Here is a 21,790-nt window from a genome sequence, read left to right as displayed (position 1 = left end):
CACCACCTCCTCCCTGCAGAGCTGTATGATCAGTGCCACCTCCTCCCTGCAGAGCTGTATGATCAGTGCCACCACCTCCTCCATGCAGAGCTGTATGATCAGTGCCACCACCTCCTCCCTGCAGAGCTGTATGATCAGTGCCACCACCTCCTCCCTGCAGAGCTGTATGATCACTGCCATCACCTCATCCCTGCAGAGCTGTATGATCAGTGCCACCACCTCCTCCCTGCAGAGCTGTATGATCAGTGCCACCACCTCCTTTCTGCAGAGCTGTATGATCACTGCCACCACCTCCTCCCTGCAGAGCTGTATGATCAGTGCCAACACCTCCTCCCTGCAGGGCTGTATGATCAGTGCCACCACCTCCTCCCTGCAGGGCTGTATGATCAGTGCCACCACCTCCTCCCTGCAGAGCTGTATAATCACTGCCACCTCCTCGCTGCAGGGCTGTATGATCAGTGCCATCACCTCCTTCCTGCAGGGCTGTATGATCAGTGCCATCACCTCCTCGCTGCAGAGCTGTATGATAAGTGCCACCACCTCCTTCCTGCAGAGCTGTATGATCAGTGCCACAACCTCCTCCCTGCAGAGCTGTATGATCAGTGCCACCACCTCCTCCCTGCAGAGCTGTATGATCAGTGCCACCACCTCCTCCCTGCAGGGCTGTATGATCAGTGCCTCCACCTCCTCCCTGCAGGGCTGTATGATCAGTGCCTCCACCTCCTCCCTGCAGAGCTGTATAATCACTGCCACCTCCTCGCTGCAGGGCTGTATGATCAGTGCCATCACCTCCTCGCTGCAGGGCTGTATGATCAGTGCCATCACCTCCTCGCTGCATAGCTGTATGATCAGTGCCACCACCTCCTTCCTGCAGAGCTGTATGATCAGTGCCACCACCTCCTTCCTGCAGAGTTGTATGATCAGTGCCACCACCTCCTCCCTGCAGAGCTGTATGATCAGTGTCACCTCCTCCCTGCAGAGCTGTATGATCAGTGCCACCACCTCCTCCCTGCAGAGCTGTATGATCACTGCCACCACCTCCTCCCTGCAGAGCTGTATGATCACTGCCACCACCTCCTCCCTGCAGAGCTGTATGATCAGTGCCACCACCTCCTCCCTGCAGAGCTGTATGATCAGTGCCTCCTCTGTAGTTTATGAGCTGCTGATAATCCGGGCGCAGTGTCAGGATGGGTGTGATCTGGTGATAATGGGGAGCTGCACTGTACAGCGCTGTGTACACGGGGTCATGGCAGTGCGGTGGCGGCTGCTCCAGGTCTCCTCCTGCGCTGGAGATGACGTCACCGGATTTCTCTATTCTGTACAGCGGGAGATGAGCGCGATCTGCTGAGAGCCGCATCATGGAGGAGGCGGGGTTACAGGGCGGGAGGCCGCGGTTTGCTTCACGGTAATTGGTCAAACAATTCAGGTTTTTATTGGCTTCTATTTAATGTAAGAACCATTGGTGTGCAGGGGGCGTGTTTCCTATAGACCAATGAGGACGCGCACTAGGGGATAAATACCCTGCTCCCGCCGCTCCTCACATCACATTTGTGTACATCTATTCAGAGCTATGGCCAGAACCAAGCAGACCGCCCGTAAATCCACCGGAGGGAAAGCTCCCCGCAAGCAGCTGGCCACTAAGGCAGCCAGGAAGAGCGCTCCTGCTACTGGCGGAGTGAAGAAGCCGCATCGTTATCGCCCAGGAACAGTCGCTCTCCGTGAGATCCGTCGCTACCAGAAGTCCACCGAGCTGCTGATCCGTAAGCTTCCCTTCCAGCGCCTGGTGAGGGAGATCGCCCAGGACTTCAAGACCGATCTGCGCTTCCAGAGCTCGGCGGTGATGGCCCTGCAGGAGGCCAGCGAGGCCTATCTGGTGGGGCTGTTCGAGGACACCAACCTCTGCGCCATCCACGCCAAGAGGGTCACCATCATGCCCAAAGACATCCAGCTGGCCCGCAGGATCCGGGGGGAGAGAGCTTAAATCTTCCCGAGCACCAACCACAACACAAAGGCTCTTCTCAGAGCCACCAAATCCTCCCACAGATGAGCTCCTTCCTGCCATTTCTCCTTCCTTCCTCCTGGTTCGGTAATATCTGGGCTGCTTAGTCCACAGTTGTCTGTGGGCTGTTATTCTGGCTGGTGCCGTTATCGGTAGATCCAGCGGTTCTGTTCCTGCTTCCATGCATCCTTATACAGAAGGGGGAATTGAGCAGCGCACGGTCACTAAGGAGTTAACCGGAGGAGTCCATACCTGGCTCTGGGATTGGTCGCGCCTGCGGTCTTCTCTCATTGGCTGATCACAGACCCGTTGATAGTTTTGAATTCCCCGCTCAATCCCTTTCCTGTCCTTCGGATTATTCCCGGCCCCTCTGCTTATTAGCGGAGATCGCTGTGACGTGAGCCGTCCGGTCTGGGGCAGCTGCACCCGCAGAGCACATAGTCCTGCTCTCCGGAGCTGCTGATCGCTCCCCTGATCGGCCGCCGCCGTTACCTTCCCTTCATCTCACAGCAGCACTCCGAGCTTTGTACTGTGCACAGAGGGGTCTGTGTCCGGATATAGCGCCCATACACCCTGTTACAAGGCTCAACCCCAGAATAGATCATAAAGTGCAAACAGCGGTGCGAGCTCCAGGGGCAGCACCGAGAGAGGAGGCCGCAGCCGGGACCGCAGTGTGTCCGGAGGAAGAGAGCCGCCCGGGCTGCGACATCGAGTCCCGAGATCACAGGGACCCACTGAGCCCGGGGCAGCTCCATAGAGAGCAGCGACCTCCTCCTGGTCTCTGTTGGAGGCGCCGGCACTAGGGGCAGAGCTGTGGTTCCATAGTTGGGGTCATTGATTCCTTTCCACACATCTCGGATGACGTTATTGTAGAGTTGGGACCTGGTGACAGAGCAGTGGGTATAATCCTCTATATATCTCTCTAGTGGGTGACTCAGTGGATATAATTCCTGCTATTAGCAGTTGGCACAGTGGGTATATTCCTGTATATGATAATTTGTTAATTTGCTCCGGGATTTAGATCCGGTGATTGGTGCGAAGCGCAAAGTGTGATGTGGGCAGATGTTCTCCTGATCACAGGCAGAGCGACCCTGTATTCCTGCACCGTCCCTCCCTGCCCATGTGGTGGCGCAGAAACAGCCCCTCTCATCGCATGTAGGTATCCTGTTGATACCCCAATCCTGAGCCGCTGCTCAGGAGCGTTCACACCGGCGTCCATTCATCAGTGCAGCCGCATTCCACTCCTCGCAGCCATCCTACAACCCACAGGATCTCAGCAGCAGGAGACGTGGCACAACCACATTTATTACCAGCACTCGGATTTCTGCTCTGTAGTAACTGCAGCATCATAGGAGGTGACTGTGCGGCCGATCGATTCCCCCATACACCCGGATCATCTGTGCCCCACCTCACACTGAGACTACTCACTGGATCAGCTCCAGAAGAGAGAACGTCTCCCCCCAATGCTCAACGTCACAAGCCGGTCCCGGCGATCACACCAGCAGCGACCGCCAGACCCCAGCGGGAATTGCAGCCTCTCACGTGAGATGTGGGCGGCTCTGAGAAGAGCCTTTGGGTTGTCAGGACAGAGACGAGAATACAATTAACCTCCGAAGCCGTAGAGAGTGCGGCCCTGGCGCTTGAGCGCGTACACCACGTCCATGGCGGTGACGGTCTTCCTCTTGGCGTGCTCGGTGTAGGTGACGGCGTCACGGATCACGTTCTCCAGGAAGACTTTCAGGACGCCGCGAGTCTCCTCATAGATGAGGCCGGAGATGCGCTTCACTCCTCCCCTGCGAGCCAGACGGCGGATGGCAGGCTTGGTGATGCCCTGGATGTTATCACGGAGCACCTTCCTGTGCCGCTTGGCGCCGCCCTTCCCGAGACCTTTCCCTCCTTTACCGCGACCAGACATCATTCAGGAAATCTTCAGACGACTGTGAGGGGTCAGCGCTGAGTCCTGCTTTATATGGAGGCTAGGCGGACCGGAGTGAGAACTGCACAGTGATGACGCGATACCGGAGATGTTTGTTTTCATGAATTGCCATTTTCAGCCCCTCCCCTTTCTCGCTGATTGGCTGAGCACAGGACAGTTGGTGATTTGAATTTCCCGCTTCTCTGTATTATGCTAACAAGAAAATTCCGCAAACCTCGTCCTGTCAGCGCCGCTGGAGGAACGAGAAATTACTGACAATGTGAGATTCCGGCCTGGAAATAATCCAATCTCTGGGAGATCATCATCAGTCAGACGCCTCCACCTGACCGGAGAGCTATGAGTGCCTGGCATAGTGGGTATAATCCTCTATTAGTGCTTGGCACAGTGAATATTACCCTGAATTAGTGCTTGGAACAGCGGGTTTTATCCGCTGGTATTAGTCCTTGGCACAGTGTATATAATTCTCTAGAATTAGTGCTTGAGACAGTGGGTATAATCTGCCATTAATACTTGGCACAGTGGGTATAATCTTCACTTAGTGCCTGGCACAGTGGGTATAATCTGCTATTAGTGCTTGGCACAATGGGTAAAAATCCTCTGCTGTTAGTGCTTGGCTCAATGGGTATAATCCTCTATTAGTGCTTGGCACTGAATATAATCCTCTGGAATTAGCAGATTGTTCCCACTGTCTCAAGCACTATTAGTACATGGCACAGTCGTTATAATCCTCTATTAGTGCCTGTCACAGTGGGCATAATCCTCTATTAGTGCTTGGCACAGTGTGTATAATCCTGTATTAGTGCTTGAGACAATGGGTATAATTTGCTATTAGTACTTGGCACAGTGGGTATAATCCTCTATTAGTGCCTGGCACAATGGGCATAATCATCTGGTATTAGTGCTTGGCACAGTGGGTATAATCTGCTAATACCAGAGGATTATGCCCATTGTGCCAGGCACTAATAGAGGATTATACCCACTGTGCCAAGCACTAATAGAGGATTATACCCACTGTGCCAAGTTCTAATAGCAGATTATACCCACTGTGCCAAGCACTATTAGAACTTGGCACAGTGGGTATAATCCTCTAATAGCAGATTATACCCACTGTGCCAAGCACTAATACCAGAGGATTATTCCCATTGTGCCAGGCACTAATAGAGGATTATACCCACTGTGCCAAGCACTAATAGAGGATTATAACGACTGTGCCAAGCACTAATAGCAGATTGTTCCCACTGTCTCAAGCACTAATACCAGAGGATTATACCCACTGTGCCAAGTTCTATTAGTGCCTCCTAGCACAGTGGGTAAAATACTCTATTAGTGCCTGGCACAGTGAATATAATGCTCTATTAGTTCATGACATAGTGGGTATAATCCTCTATTAGTGCTTGGAACAGTGAGTAAATTCCTCTGGTATATCTGCACAGAGATCCAAGCTTCAGAGACTGGGAGTTCTGTGGAAACTGTTTGGGTAAGAATACAAGGACAGAACAATGGAAAGGACACCATTGTAGGCATTTACTACAGGCCGCCTGTGCAAGCTGAAGATATGGATGAACTCTTTATGCATCAAATGGCCAAGTTCTCCAAAAAATATGACATAGTTGTCATGGGAGATTTCAACTATCCAGACATTTGTTGGGAATCTCTCTCAGGCAAAACTAACAGGTCAAGGAAATTCTTATCCTCTCTTGCTGACAACTTTATCTTCCAAAAGGTAAAGGAGAAAACAAGGGGAACTGCTACCTTGGATCTAATCCTTATAAACAGGGAGGAAATGGTTGAGGAGGTAAAAGTGGCTGGGACCCTAGGAGGTAGCGACCATGCTATTTTAGAATTTTGGATAACTAGAGGCGGAAGACCTGTGAAGACTCAGACGTCAAGGTTAGATTTCAGATAGGCAGATTTTAAGGGATTCAGAAAGAGAATTGGAGGGATCCAATGGCTGGATATCCTTAAAGACAAAAATGTCCAGGAAGGATGGGAAATCTTGAAAAATGAAATTCTCAAAGCACAATTGTTAACAATTCCGAAAAGAGGGAAGAATAGGAAACATTTAAGGAAACCAGGATGGATGAACACAGAACTTAAGCACATGCTAAAAAGGAAGAAAAAAATGTTTATAAAATGGAAAGGGGGAGGCATATCTAAAGAAGAATATAATGCTGTCTGCAGAACCTGCAGGGCACAAATCAGATTATCTAAAGCTGACAATGAATTGAGGCTTTCAAGAGACGTCAAAAGCAATAATAAAGAATTTTGGTGATATGTCAAAAGTAAAAGAATAGCCAAAGATGCTATAGGATTTTTACAGGATGAAAATGATGAAATGGTAAGACAGGATGTTGAGAAGGCCGAACTTTTAAATTCCTATTTTGCATCTGTTTTCTCTCAGGAAATGTAACATCAACGGTTCTTCACTGTCCTATTAAGGGAATAGAAGAATCCGGGATATCTATAAACAGAGAGATAGTGAGGAAACACTTAGCTAACCTAAATGAATTCAAGTCTCCAGGTCCAGATGAATTACACCCTAGAGTACTGAAGGAGATAGCAGGAGAAATTTTTGAACCCCTCTCCATAATCTTTGAAAATTCTTGGAGAACAGGAGAAGACTGGAGAAGAGCAAATGTTGTTCCTATCTTCAAAAAGGGGAAGAAGGTGGACCCAGGCAACTATAGGCCGGTGAGTCTGACTTCTATACCAGGAAAGATCTTTGAACAAATTATTAAACAACATGTATGTCAGTACCTGGATAAGAATGAAGTGATTAAACAGAGTCAGTGTTAGGAATCTGGGTCAGTCTATGCTTATGCAGCAACCCAGATTCTCACATTTGTCTCCAGAGGCTAAGTCCTTTTTCCCTGCTACTGAGCATGCTCTCGGGACGAGCTCTCACTGGAGTTCAGGAGTCAGGTGCTCAGGTCCTGCTCCTGATTTGATTGGTTATGCTCGGGGCTCTGGAGATTTCCGGCAGGTCCCGTACGCTATAAAAAGTGCGCATGGCCGCTATGCCATGCGCTAGTATTTTCTATACTTGCTGCTGTGTGCTTGGTGATGGATGCTTGGTCTGGTGAATGACTTATTATGAAACCCCTTCCCTCGGATATTACGTTTGTGTGAGTGATTGGGACAGCCAGTATTGCGCTAGCGCCAGTGCGCTCAAGCATCATTCGTTACAGCAGCCAGCGTTCTGCATTGCGCCTGATAAATTCGCGCTTGCAGTCGCTTTTGGCGTCCGCAGTTGCGACGCCGTGCACACGGTCTGCCACGGTAAATCTATCCGGTTGTAGTGTTGTCTTGAACTACTCCGATCCCTGACTACCGCACGTGTGCCGCTGATGGTCTGTGAAGCTGATACAGACTCGGCGTTCTTTGTATTTTTGTTTTGTTTGCAGCTCTGTCTGTGAAACAGCCTGCTTCTGCATTACTTTTCATGTGCAGCTCTGTGACCTCAACAGAGCTACTTTTGTGCACCAGGTGCAGTTAAACCTTGTGCACATTATCGTCCCTGTGTTCTGCCATTTTAGCAGCGGTTATTTCACCTGCCGCACGGTGGACCCCGGGCGGCGAACACGTTTATTTATATTTTTTTAAGCGTGTTCCGCCGTCGTAACAGTCAGCATGGGTTTGTAACTAATAAGTCATGTCAGACTAACTTAATTTCCTTCTATGACGGAATCACTGATTGCGTGGATCAAGGAAATGCTGTAGATATAGTATATCTTGACTTCAGCAAAGCATTTGACAAAGTATCTCATACAATCCTTATTGAAAAAATAACTAAGTATGGAATGGACAAGGCAACTGTTAGGTGGATTCATAACTGGCTTAGTGATCGGACCCAAAGAGTGGTCGTAAATGGCTGCACATCCAGTTGGAAGAATGTCTCAAGTGGGGTACCACAGGGCTCTGTCCTGGGCCCTGTATTTTTCAACATCTTTATCAACGATTTACATGGAGGAATTGAGGGTAAACTGATTAAATTTGCTGATGACACAAAGCTAGGAGGGATAGCTAATACTAGAGAAGAGAGAGAGAGGATTCAAAAAGATATAAATAAACTGGAGAAGTGGGCAGCAACTAACAGAATGGTTTTTAACAGGGAGAAATGCAAAGTACTACATCTGGGCAATAAAAATGAAAAAAGCATATACAGAATGGGAGGAATAGGGCTAAGCAACAGCACATGTGAAAAAGACTTGGGTATACTAATAGATCACAGACTGAATGTGAGTCAACAGTGTGATGCAGCAGCAAAAAAGGCAAATGCAATTCTAGGATGTATTAACAGAAGCATACAGTCTAGATCACGTGAAGTCATTATTTCCCTCTACTCCTCTTTGGTCAGACCTCATCTGGAATATTGTGTCCAGTTTTGGGCACCACATTTTAAAAAAGACATCAACAAACTGGAGCAAGTTCAGAAAAGAGCGACCAGAATGGTGACCGGTAGAGTTGAGCGAAACGGGTCGAAAAAATTCAAAAGTCGCCGACTTTTGGCAAAGTCGGGTTTCATGAAACGAAACCCGACCCTAGGATGAGGTCGGCCACGAGGTCGGCGACTTACGCGCCAAAGTCGCGTTTCAAAAGTTTGTTTTGCGCTCTTTTTCAGCCAATGGAGGGTAAACTGATTAAATTTGCTGATGACACAAAGCTAGGAGGGATAGCTAATACTAGAGAAGAGAGAGAGAGGATTCAAAAAGATTTAAATAAACTGGAGAAGTGGGCAGTAACTAACAGAATGGTTTTTAACAGGGAGAAATGCAAAGTACTACATCTGGGCAATAAAAATGAAAAAATCATATATAGAATGGGAGGAATAGGGCTAAGTGACAGCACATGTGAAAAAGACTTGGGTATACTAATAGATCACAGACTGAATATGAGTCAACAGTGTGATGCAGCAGCAAAAAAGGCAAATGCAGTTCTAGGATGTATTAACAGAAGCATACAGTCTAGATCACGTGAAGTCATTATTTCCCTCTACTCCTCTTTGGTCAGACCTCATCTGGAATATTGTGTCCAGTTTTGGGCACCACATTTTAAAAAAGACATCAACAAACTGGAGCAAGTTCAGAAAAGAGCGACCAGAATGGTGACCGGTCTGCAAACCCTGTCTTATGAGGAAAGGTTGCAGGATTTGGGAATGTTTAGTTTGCAAAAGAGAAGACTGAGAGGAGACTTAATTGCTGTCTACAAATATCTAAAGGGCTGTCACATTGTAGAAGGATCAACTTTATTCTCATTTGCACAAGGAAAGACTAGAAGCAATGGGATGAAACTGAATGGGAGGAGACACAGATTAGATATTAGAAAAAACTTTTTGACAGTTAGAGTGATCAATGAGTGGAACAGGCTGCCACGAGAAGTGGTGAGTTCTCCTTCAATGGAAGTCTTCAAACAGAGGCTGGACAGACATCTGACTGGGATGATTTAGCGAATCCTGCTTTGAGCAGGGGGTTGGACCAGATGGCCCAGGAGGTCCCTTCCAACTCTACGATTCTATGATTCAATCAGGATCCACGGACACTGTGGGCAACGTGATGACATAGGCACGGGTCACCACCATCTTTCAGAAGGGCATGCAAGTGATTGGCTTGCTTTGGTGGGCGTCACAGGGGGTATAAAAGGGCGTGCAGGCCGACCTCCATCTTACTTCTGCCGATCTTAGTATAGGGAGAGGTTGCTGCTGATTCTGTAGGGAGAGCGTTAGGCAGGGAAGAAGACAAAAAACTGCTTCTGCTGCTAGCGATTTGGCCTGCAAAACACACCAGTCACTGTGTGTGCAGTGCAAGGGGAGGCTATATAGTGGTGTTGGTTGTTGGGCTGCCTTCTAAGGCTTCCTGACATTCCTGCATTGCTGTTTACCCACTGCTCCGCAAACTGCTTTTTTAAAAGCAATCCAATCTCCCTTATCCTCTAGTCACTTTTGTCACAGCTGTGCCATCGAGCGTGTCACATAGCGCTCAGATATCAGTGGGCCTCACACAATCCAAAAGTGTCCATCCAGTGTCCAAAAGTGTGTGCAGAGATTCAAAATCTCCCTTATCCTCTAGTCACTTTGGTCACAGCTGTGCCATCGAGCCTGTCACATAGCGCTCAGATATTCATTGGGCCTCACACAATCCAAAAGTGTCCAGTGTCCAAAAGTGTGTGCAGAGATTCAAAATCTCCCTTATCCTCTAGTCACTTTGGTCACAGCTGTGCCATCGAGCCTGTCACATAGCGCTCAGATATCAGTGGGCCTCACACAATCCAAAAGTGTCCATCCAGTGTCCAAAAGTGTGTGCAGAGATTCAAAATCTCCCTTATCCTCTAGTCACTTTGGTCACAGCTGTGCCATCGAGCCTGTCACATAGCGCTCAGATATCAGTGGGCCTCACACAATCCAAAAGTGTCCAGTGTCCACAAGTGTCTGCAGAAATTCAAAATCTCCCCTGTCCTATAGACACCTTGTACCTTGTTTTACATTACTATATAGTTTGTTGGATTTTGTCTACATTTCTACCAAAAATGAGGAAGGCTGGTGGAAGAGGCCGTGGAATTGGGCGGGGGTTGGCAGCTGGTAATGATGGTGTTGGTGGTGGATCTGATGGTAGTGGCAAGAGCAAAATAGGACCGAATGCAGGAGGTGCTGACCCTGCGTCATCGTCTGGCTACATAAGGCCTCGAACGCTTAGTTTTCTAGGAGTTGGCAAACCGCTTTTAAAGGCAGAGCATCAGGAAAAAGTTTTGTCTTACATTGCTGACTCAGCCTCCAGCTCTATCGCCTCCTCTTCTTCAGTTGTAAAAAGTAAAAGCACTGAGTCGTCATTGGAGGCTCATGTTCATGAACCACACCTTTCCTTGTGTCCTTCACCCCAACCAAGATAGAAGGATGACGCAGGCCATACTACTGATTACTCCATGGAGCTGTTTTCACATACCATGCCTGGATTATCAAGTGAAATGGTGAATTACCCAGGCCAAGATGAATCTGACATGGAGTGCACTGATGCACAGCCGCTGATGGATGATTCTGCTGGTACATTCACTCAGAGCACTACATTGTCCTCGCAGTGTACAGAGCCAGATTCTGACCCTGATGAGACTCAGGTGCCCCTTCCCGCACACTATACCACCATACACGGTGACACAGAGGAAGGTGCACATGACATAGAAGAGGAGGTGATGGATGACCCAGTTGTTGACCCAGATTGGCATCCATTGGGGGAAGAGGGTGCTGCTTCCAATAGCTCAGATGAGGAGCATCCACAGCAGACATCGACATCGCAACAGCTGTTATCTGGCAGGCCCGGAGCACTCCAAAGACAGGTTCCAAACATCAAAAGAGTTGCTGGACAGCTTGTCCAGAGGGTCAAAAGATCACAGCGTGCTAGGCCGCAAAATGTCTGCCAAAGTAGGAAGAGTGCAGTGTGGCACTTTTTTGACCAAAATCCTCATGATCAGGCCAAGGTTATCTGTAAGAAGTGCGCAAAGACCTTTAGCCGAGGGAAAAATCTGAAAAATTTGAATACCAGTTGCATGCTTAGACATTTAACCAGCATGCACTTGCAAGCGTGGACACAACACCAAACCTCAAGTACCACATGTGCAACTGATCACAAAGAAGGTAGTCAGCAACGCTACATTGTTTCCCCCACTGTAAGCCCACCGGTTAGCACAGCAGCAAATGTTGAGGTGTCGTTGCAAGGCCACAGCAGTCAGGGAATCCCACTGTTATATCAACGAAAGACTGAATCTAGGCCATCAGAAAGAACACCAACTCCATCACCATCATCAACCCTCTCTCAGTCCGCCCTGTCCATCGCTAGTTCCACCATATGCAGCTCTCAAGTCCAGCTCACCCTCCCAGACACTATGAGTAGGTCAAGAAAGTACTCAGTCTCTCATTCGCGTACACTGGGTTTGAACGCCCACATTTCCAAACTAATCTCGTTAGAGATGATGCCCTATCGGTTGGTGGAAAGCGCAGCTTTCCGCGAACTCATGGCCTATGCAGTACCACGCTATGACCTACCCAGTCGCCACTTCTTCTCTCGCAAAGCCATCCCAGCCCTCCACCATCATGTGAAAGACCGCATTGTCCATGCACTCAAGCAGTCAGTGAGCGGAAAGGTGCACCTCACAACTGATGCATGGTCCAGTCGGCATGGCCAGGGCCGTTACGTGTCCATCACTGCGCACTGGGTTAATGTGGTGGATGCAGGGTCCACAGGGGACAGCTGTGGTGGGACAGTGCTGCCTAGCCCACGATATAGGAAACAGTTGGCTGTAGGCGCTCGACCCTCCTCCTCCTCCAGAAGCGAAAGCTCGTCCACAGAGCGCAGTCGTACGAGCACTCCATCTGCAGCTGCCACTGTTGCACACGATGTGTCCCCCTATCGAGCAGCTAGTGGAAAGCGTCAGCAGGCTGTGTTGCAGATGATGTGTTTGGGCGACAGACACACCGCCGAGGTGCTGGCCGAGTAATAATAATAATAATCTTTATTTTTATATAGCGCTAACATATTCCGCAGCGCTTTACAGTTTTTGCACACATTATCACTTGAAGCGACAAACTGAGTCATGGCTGGGCAGTGTACATCTTGAGGCAGGCAAGGTAGTTAGTGATAACGGCCGTAATTTTGTGGCAGCCATAGCCCTTTCAAAACTCAGCCACATACCTTGCTTGGCTCACACCTTGAACCTGGTGGTGCAGTGCTTCCTCAAAAATTATCCGGAGTTAACAGCCCTGCTCCAGAAGGTGCGAAGACTGTGCGCGCACATCCGCCGGTCGCCTGTACACTCCGTTCGTATGCAGAAGCTGCAGCGATTGCTCCACCTTCCCAACCACCGCCTCATTATCGACATTGCAACAAGGTGGAACTCCACCCTGCACATGGTGGAGCGGCTGTGCGAGCAGAGGCAGGCCATTATGCATTTGTGGGAGGATACACGGCCAGGCACTTTGAGAGCAGACATGGAGTTGACAGGTGTGCAGTGGTCGAAGCTGAAAGACCTTTGTAAAGTCCTTCAGTGTTTTGAGGAATGCACACGGCTGGTAAGCGCAGACGACGCCATCCTAAGCATGAGCATCCCACTTATGCGTCTGCTCATGCAAACTTTGACGCACCTTAAGGAGCAGGCGTCTGCAGCCAATGTTGATGAGGAGGAAGAGGAGGAGGGAATCCTTGATGACATTCAGCCATTGTCTGCTCAGGGACCTCTCCTGGACGAGGTGGAGGAAGAAGAGGAGGAGGAGGATGATGATGGGGATGATTACTTAGGGGAGGAGGATGCATCTCGTGGGGCAAGTGAAAATGTTGGCGTGGCAAGGTCTGGTACAGGGTTTGTGCGTGACTGGAGGGATGTGGATTTGCCAGAAAGTGCTCCTCCACCCAGCACTCGCAGTGCATCATTGACACCGGGAACATTGGCCCACATGTCAGATTATGCCTTGCGGATCCTAAAAAGGGACCCCCGCATTGCCAAAATGATGAACGATGACGACTACTGGTTGGCCAGCATCCTGGATCCACGCTATAAAGGCAAATTACAAAACATCATGCCACAGGAGAACCTTGACCTAATATTGGCTAATAAACAAGCAACTCTGGTAAATCGGTTGCTTGAGGCATTCCCAGCACACAGCAGTGGTGATGGTTCTCACACGAGCCGTACGGGCCGGGGGCAGCTTGGCAGAGGTGTTCGTGGTGCACACAGCAGAAGTGGCGTTGGAGACAGGGGTTTCATGACAATGTTGTGGACTGATTTTTCAAGTACCGCTCACACAACTGGTAATACTGCATCGATGGAAAGTGACAGGAGACAGCAGTTGTCAACTATGGTTACAAACTACTTTTCCTCCCATATCGATGTTCTCCCACACAGGTCATTCCCCTTTGACTATTGGGCCGCTAAACTGGACACCTGGCCTGAATTGGCACAATATGCCTTACAGGAGCTCGCTTGCCCAGCTGCAAGTGTGCTATCGGAAAGAGTCTTCAGTGCAGCTGGATCAATCCTGACAGAAAAAAGGACCCGTCTGTCAACCCAAAATGTGGATGATCTAACCTTCATTAAAATGAACCACGCATGGGTTTCCAAGGATTTTGTCCCACCTTCCCCTGATGACACATAGGGTGACAGAAAAATGGCTTGCTTTGGTCCACCTCTTCCTGGTACTTCACCTATTTCGCCTTTTGCATCAGCTGAATGTCCAACATCAACATATGCCACTTTCTAAAACTCCCTAACTATGCTGCCTCCCCCCCCCATGGCCGGGGTCACCACCTAGCGCACGACACCGTGCGAGTGCGGTTGCCCTGGACAGGTGGGTAGGCCGACTCTTGGGCGCGGGCACTGGCACAGGGTCCCTCATAGTGCAATCAAGTGTCTCTGACGGCGGTGGTGCACACCCGCCGTCAGACACACCGCTGTACTATGAGGGGCCCAGTGCCAGTACCGACGCCCACGAGTGGGCCCCCCCTTGCTTGGGCAGGGCCCCAGTATTTGCAATCTTTACCTCTCCCTGCTCCTCCGCTGTGTAATCTGGGCCGTCAAATCCATACTGTGCCTGACACCGTCTGATCCTGCCTCCTGATGTATAGACATATATTTTGAATGTGTACGCTATCCATACATGTTATCCGGGGAAACGGTACCCTTTCTAACCTTTGTGCAATCACGTGCAATCCATACTGGGCCTAACACCGTCTGAGCCTGCCTCCTGATGTATAGACATATATTTTGAATGTGTACGCTATCCATACATGTTATCCGGGGATACGGCACCCTTTCTAACCTTTGTGCAATCACGTGCAATCCATACTGGGCCTAACACCGTCTGAGCCTGCCTCCTGAGACATATATTTTGAATGTGTACGCTATCCATACATGTTATCCGGGGATACGGTACCCTTTCTAACCTTTGTGCAATCACGTGCAATCCATACTGGGCCTAACACCGTCTGAGCCTGCCTCCTGAGACATATATTTTGAATGTGTACGCTATCCATACATGTTATCTGGGGATACGATACCCTTTCTAACCTTTGTGCAATCACGTGCAATCCATACTGGGCCTAACACCATCTGAGCCTGCCTCCTGCTGTATAGACGTATATTTTGAATGTGTACGCTATCCATACATGTTATCTGGGGATACTGTACCCTTTCTAACCTTTGTGCAATGACGTGCAATCCATACTGGGCCTAACACCGTCTGAGCCTGCCTCCTGATGTGTTGACATATATTTTGAATGTGTACGCTATCCATACATGTTATCCGGGGATACGGTACCCTTTCTCACCTTTGTGCAATCACGTGTAATCCATACTGGGCGTGAGAACGGCTGGCGAGCTGTTAAGCAAGCTACAGCACCTGTGGTTTGCACACGTAAGTTTTTCATTTTTTCAGGAATGACGGTTAGGCCTAATTCCGGAACTGCGGTTGACCTGCACTTACTGGGAAATCATTGTTCGCGGGTAATAATTGTAATCAGTGATCCCCATCACTAACGTTGTTCAGCGGGTTATCTGCACCTGTAAGCGACAAACGCTGGCCTTTTCAGTGTAGCGCACATGCAGCCACGGACATGTAAGGGCATGACACACCAGTTATTGGCCAATCTCATGTGCCAGAGCCTCACGTGTCCCTCTAGTAAGCCGGACACGGACCGCGGGGCATGACGGAGTCTCGTTCGTTAACGGAATTAAGCTTGCAATGTGTGCATCTGTTCTGTAGCTGGCATGGTTGAGGTTTCCCAGGTGGAGTCGAATTTAACCGTAGGCTCCACTCCTGGTGGTGCCCTTCTGGACATTCCTTTAAGGTTCAGCTTTGCAACCATACTGCCCACGTAAAACAAACACTTTGCCTTCATGAACGCTGTTTGGAGGGTCATGACTCGTGGGAATAACGCCGCCCAATCAGTTAACCTGCTAGAGAGATCCTTCGTTGCTCCCAAGCATGACATCACACTCCCTAGGAGGAAGGTAATGCCACTGTGGTGACCGTACTCCTGGGGGCGACACAAGTGCACTGATGCCCAGCCACTGCTCGATGAATCTGCTGGTACATTGACCCAGACCACTACATTCCCCTTGCACGCTACACAGCCTGAATCTGACCCTGATGAAACTGAGGTTACCCTTCCCATATACAGTTCCATCTTACACGGTGACAAAGAGGAAGCTGCAGATGAAAGTGCAGGTTCGGCCCAGCCGCCATCAGACACACCACCGTACTATCAGGGGCCCTGTGCCAGTGCCGTCGCCAACGAGTGGGCACCCCCTGCTTGCTCAGGATCACAGCACTTGCAAGGTTGAAATACTGTGCAGTGAGATGGAAGATGGGGACGACGAGGAGTCCAGACTAGTACAGGGATTCCCTAGCGAGGAGACTTATTTGATTGTTTTCAATGTTGGGACAGCAATTTTTGGGGAGCACTATACTCTGGAGAATGATAGATGGGGCCCACCATACACTGGAACATTCCAAAGGTGGACATCAGACACTGGAGCAGCATTTACAGGGCCCATTATACACTAGAGCATTAGAAATGGGGCCCATTATGTTTGGAGCTTTATTTGGGCCCATAAGACAGTGGAGCTTCATCCATGGGGACCAACATATACTGTAGCATTATGTGGAGCTCATCATATACTGTTTCAAACATTATATGGGACCAATGATTCTGTATGGAGAAATAGATGGGCCTCGTCATGAGATGTAAAAAGTGAAGTATTTTTCATTGTACTATACCGCTATTTCTCTGCCGTATCGGAGCATGATGAGTTGTGGTATGTGTTAAAGGGGAGCTCTTTCGCCCAGGGCACATGAAAACCTGTAGCCAGCCCTACCCCCCCACAACTTTAGCCAAATAACCCCCATTTTTCAGTGCGTAACTTGTATTATGAAGTTAATTAAGGTTGACAAGCTTAAGTAAGAAGAATTGATGCTTTTGGCATTCAAATGGGCACTGTAGGTGTGTTTCCTGTCCTCCTCTCACTGCCGACTTTTATTCCCCATTGACTTACATTGGGTTTCGTGTTTCGGGACGACCCCGACTTTTCCCTATAATCGGACGATCTTGCTCGACCCGACTTTTGGAAAAGTCGGGTTTCACGAAACGAAACGCGACCCTAAAAAACCAAAAGTCGCTCAACTCTAGTGACCGGTCTGCAAACCCTGTCTTATGAGGAAAGGTTGCAGGATTCGGGAATGTTTAGTTTGCAAAAGAGAAGACTGAGAGGAGACTTAATAGCTGTCTACAAATATCTAAAGGGCTGTCACATTGTAGAAGGATCAACTTTATTCTCATTTGCACAAGGAAAGACTAGAAGCAATGGGATGAAACTGAATGGGAGGAGACACAGATTAGATATTAGAAAAAACTTTTTGACAGTTAGAGTGATCAATGAGTGGAACAGGCTGCCACGATAAGTGGTGAGTTCTCCTTCAATGGAAGTCGTCAAACAGAGGCTGGACAGACATCTGACTAGGATGATTTAGCGAATCCTGCTTTGAGCAGGGGGTTGGACCAGATGGCCCAGGAGGTCCCTTCCAACTCTACGATTCTATGATTAGTGCTTGGCACAGTGGGTAAAAATTATCTATTACTGCTTGGATCAATGGGTATAATGCTCTATTAGTTCTTGGCACAGTGGGTATAATCCTCTATATATCTCTCTAGTGGGTGACTCAGTGGATATAATTCCTGCTATTAGCAGTTGGCACAGTGGGTATATTCCTGTATATGATAATTTGTTAATTTGCTCCGGGATTTAGATCCGGTGATTGGTGCGAAGCGCAAAGTGTGATGTGGGCAGATGTTCTCCTGATCACAGGCAGAGCGACCCTGTATTCCTGCACCGTCCCTCCCTGCCCATGTGGTGGCGCAGAAACACAGACGGCACCTCTCATCGCATGTAGGTATCCTGTCGATACCCCAATCCTGAGCCGCTGCTCAGGAGCGTTCACACCGGCGTCCATTCATCAGTGCAGCCGCATTCTACTCCTCGCAGCCATCCTACAACCCACAGGATCTCAGCAGCAGGAGACGTGGCACAACCACATTTATTACCAGCACTCGGATTTCTGCTCTGTAGTAACTGCAGCATCATAGGAGGTGACTGTGCGGCCGATCGATTCCCCCATACACCCGGATCATCTGTGCCCCACCTCACACTGAGACTACTCACTGGATCAGCTCCAGAAGAGAGAACGTCTCCCCCCAATGCGCAACGTCACAAGCCGGTCCCGGCGATCACACCAGCAGCGACCGCTAGACCCCAGCGGGAATTGCAGCCTCTCACGTGAGATGTGGGCGTCTCTGAGAAGAGCCTTTGGGTTGTCAGGACAGAGACGAGAATACAATTAACCTCCGAAGCCGTAGAGAGTGCGGCCCTGGCGCTTGAGCGCGTACACCACGTCCATGGCGGTGACGGTCTTCCTCTTGGCGTGCTCGGTGTAGGTGACGGCGTCACGGATCACGTTCTCCAGGAAGACTTTCAGGACGCCGCGGGTCTCCTCATAGATGAGGCCGGAGATGCGCTTCACTCCTCCCCTGCGAGCCAGACGGCGGATAGCAGGCTTTGTGATGCCCTGGATGTTATCACGGAGCACCTTCCTGTGCCGCTTGGCGCCGCCCTTCCCGAGACCTTTCCCTCCTTTACCGCGACCAGACATCGTTCAGAAAATCTTCAGACGACTGTGAAGGGTCAGCGCTGAGTCCTCCTTTATATGGAGGCTAGGCGGACCGGAGTGAGAACTGCACAGTGATGACGCGTACCGGAGATGTTTGTTTTCCTGAATTGCCATTTTCAGCCCCTCCCCTTTCTCGCTGATTGGCTGAGCACAGGACAGTTGGTGATTTGAATTTCCCGCTTCTCTGTATTATGCTAACAAGAAAATTCTGCAAACCTCGTCCTGTCAGCGTCGCTGGAGGAACGAGAAATTACTGAAAATGTGAGGTTCCGGCCTGGAAATAATTCAATCTCTGGGAGATCATCAACAGTCAGACGCCTCCACATGACCGGAGAGCTATGAGTGCCTGGCATAGTGGGTATAATCCTCTATTAGTGCCTGGCACAGTGGGTATAATCCTCTATTAGTGCTTGGCACAGTGGGTATAATCCTCTATTAGTGCTTGGCACAGTGGGTATAATCCTCTATTAGTGCCTGGCACAGTGGGTATAATCCTCTATTAGTGCTTGGCACAGGGGATATAATCCTCTATTAGTGCCTGGCACAGTGGGTATAATCCTCTATTAGTGACTGGCACAGTGGGTAAAGTCTTCTATTAGTGATTCACAGTGGGTATAATCCTCTATTAGTGCATGGCACAGGGGATATAATCCTCTTAATGCCTGGCACAGGGGGTATAATCCTCTATTAGTGCCTGGCACAGTGGGTAAAGTCTTCTATTAGTGATTCACAGTGGGTATAATCCTCTATTAGTGCTTGGAGGCACAGTGGGTATAATCCCCTATTAGTGCTTGGCACAGTGGGTATAATCCTCTATTAGTGTTTGGCACAGTAGGTATAATCCTCTATTAGTGCTTGGCACAGTGGGTATAATCCTCTATTAGTGCTTGGCACAGTGGGTATAATCCTCTATTAGTGCTTGGCACAGTGGGTATAATCCTCTATTAGTGCCTGGCACAGTGGGTATAACCGTCTATTAGTGCTTGGCACAGTGGGTATAATCCTCTATTAGTGCAGGTTCATGGTCGGTGTTACTGGATGTATTCTCAGTGACTCCAGGCGGCGTACATATTGGGAGATCCCAGCGCTGATTGTCTCCAGTGGCCGCAGCACCAGGGAGTGTGGAATTCCCGTTTATCCTCAGCTGACTCCATACTGGGCGGTATACAGCATTACAGAGGCCACATATGCTGTATACTGCCATCTAGTGCTGAATACTCATATATACTGCAGCAAGGATTCCGGAAAAATCTGTCTAATCTATAGATAAGGTTGAATACCCTCACTATAATGCCGATTACCTCCATATAGTCATGTATATCTCCATAAAGTGCCGTAAGCGCCCTCTATACTGCTATACAGCCCCGAATAGTGAAGAATCCAACATAGTGCTGACACCTCCATATAGGGCTGTATATACTGCTGTTTACACATCATACACTGCTATATATCACCATACGGGACTGCATACCTCCATATAGTGCTGTAAAATCAATATCATGCAGTATACCGCCCTATCTGGCTGTAAATGCTGGAGATCTCCATATACTTCTGTAACACCGTGCTGTATACAGCCAATTACCGATCCATACACATGTTTTGGTATATACCCTTCAAGAAGTACTGTATACCTCCATATAGCGCTAATAGCCCTCCATATAGTCTCTATTCCTGGATAGACTGCTGCATATACCCCCATACAGTGCTGTCTCCGTCCAGATGGTGCTGTTAGCATCGAACAAGGCGGAATACACTCCGGATCTTGCAGCAAACCCGACCTCCATATAGTGCGGTCTTCTGCCATATAGCGCTGATCACTCTGCAATGCTCCCGATGGCGCTGGATACAGAGATCTGGACACACTGGGATTGATGGGCGCCTGTGTGTCCTTCTGGCCTCTCAGCAGCTCCAGGACTACGGGCAGATCCCGGGGCTCCTCCCGGCTCCTTCCTGCCTCCTCCGCCAGTGACCTCTATAGACATGTGGGGGAGATGTCAGGCAGGAGGAGGACACGGAGACAGCGGCTCTGCTGCCCGGTCCTGGCCGGTAATGGGCGCTTATCCCGGGCAAGGAAGCACAAGGGGAGAGCGGAGCTTCACCCGTCTCAGACAGGGGGCGGGGCCTGTGTCCAGTGTCAGCCAATAGAAGCTTAGGAGGACGCAGCTCGGCAGCCAATCAGTGCGCAGTGTGACTGTATATATGAGGCTGCTCCCGCTCAGTCCTCAGTGTTTTCCTTGCAGGAGATTATTCTGTCAGTTTTTCGTTACACAATGGCAGAGACCGCACCAGCCGCCGCGCCTCCTCCTCCCGCCGAACCGGCCGCCAAGTCCAAGAAGCAGCCAAAGAAATCCGCTGCAGGGAGCGCCAAGAAGAGCAAGAAGCCCTCCGGCCCCAGCGTGTCCGAGCTGATCGTCAAAGCCGTGTCCGCCTCCAAGGAGCGCAGCGGGGTGTCTCTAGCCGCCCTGAAGAAGGCTCTGGCTGCCGGAGGGTACGATGTGGAGAAGAATAACAGCCGCCTGAAGCTGGCCGTCAGGGGTCTGGTCACTAAGGGCGCCCTGCTCCAGATAAAGGGCAGCGGCGCCTCCGGGTCATTCAAGCTGAACAAGAAGCAGGAGACCAAGGACAAGAAAAAGCCGGCGGCTGCGGCCAAGAAACCCGCAGCCAAGAAAGCGGCCAAATCCCCGAAAAAGCCTAAGAAGGCTCCGATCGCGGCCAAGAAGAGCCCGAAAAAAGCCAAGAAGCCCGCAGCAGCCAAAAAAGCAGACAAGAGCCCCAAGAAGCCAAAGGCCGCTCCGAAGCCCAAGAAGGTGACGAAGGGCCCCGCTAAGAAGGCGGCGAAACCCAAAGCTGCCAAGAGTCCGGCTAAGAAAGCGGCTAAAGCAAAGAAGCCCGCGGCCAAGAAATAAGTGGAGCCGCCTTGTCCTCATCCCACAAAGGCTCTTATCAGAGCCACCACCTCCTCACTGCAGAGCTGTATGATCAGTGCCACCACCTCCTCCCTGCAGAGCTGTATGATCAGTGCCACCACCTCCTCCCTGCAGAGCTGTATGATCAGTGCCACCACCTCCTCCCTGCAGAGCTGTATGATCAGTGCCACCACCTCCTCCCTGCAGAGCTGTATGATCAGTGCCACCACCTCCTCCCTGCAGAGCTGTAT

At 49.8% G+C, this 21,790-nt stretch overlaps 4 protein-coding genes across 4 annotated transcripts; 2 read left to right on the top strand and 2 right to left on the bottom strand.

Annotated features, from left to right (window-relative positions):
* Positions 1 to 1,540: 1,540 nt before the first annotated feature.
* LOC141047957 (histone H3) lies at positions 1,541 to 2,032 on the top strand. Its single transcript, XM_073543334.1, has one exon. It carries the CDS (start codon positions 1,571 to 1,573, stop codon positions 1,979 to 1,981), a length of 411 nt encoding a protein of 136 aa, XP_073399435.1. The 5' UTR covers positions 1,541 to 1,570; the 3' UTR covers positions 1,982 to 2,032.
* Positions 2,033 to 3,551: 1,519 nt separating this feature from the next.
* Positions 3,552 to 3,921, bottom strand: LOC141047956 (histone H4-like). Its single transcript, XM_073543333.1, has one exon. It carries the CDS (start codon positions 3,915 to 3,917, stop codon positions 3,603 to 3,605), a length of 315 nt encoding a protein of 104 aa, XP_073399434.1. The 5' UTR covers positions 3,918 to 3,921; the 3' UTR covers positions 3,552 to 3,602.
* A 14,064-nt stretch (positions 3,922 to 17,985) lies between these two features.
* On the bottom strand, positions 17,986 to 18,625 carry LOC141047955 (histone H4). Its single transcript, XM_073543331.1, has one exon. The coding sequence runs from the start codon at positions 18,613 to 18,615 to the stop codon at positions 18,304 to 18,306; it is 312 nt and encodes a 103-aa protein (XP_073399432.1). The 5' UTR covers positions 18,616 to 18,625; the 3' UTR covers positions 17,986 to 18,303.
* Positions 18,626 to 20,794: 2,169 nt separating this feature from the next.
* Positions 20,795 to 21,588, top strand: LOC141047931 (histone H1-like). Its single transcript, XM_073543262.1, has one exon. The coding sequence runs from the start codon at positions 20,904 to 20,906 to the stop codon at positions 21,537 to 21,539; it is 636 nt and encodes a 211-aa protein (XP_073399363.1). The 5' UTR covers positions 20,795 to 20,903; the 3' UTR covers positions 21,540 to 21,588.
* Positions 21,589 to 21,790: the final 202 nt, after the last annotated feature.

The sequence above is a fragment of the Dendrobates tinctorius genome, unplaced genomic scaffold, assembly GCF_039654945.1.
Source record: "Dendrobates tinctorius isolate UK_male_01 unplaced genomic scaffold, ASM3965494v1 ptg000130l, whole genome shotgun sequence".
Classification (NCBI taxonomy): Eukaryota; Metazoa; Chordata; class Amphibia; order Anura; family Dendrobatidae; genus Dendrobates; species Dendrobates tinctorius.
This window is presented reverse-complemented; position numbering and strand designations above follow the sequence as displayed.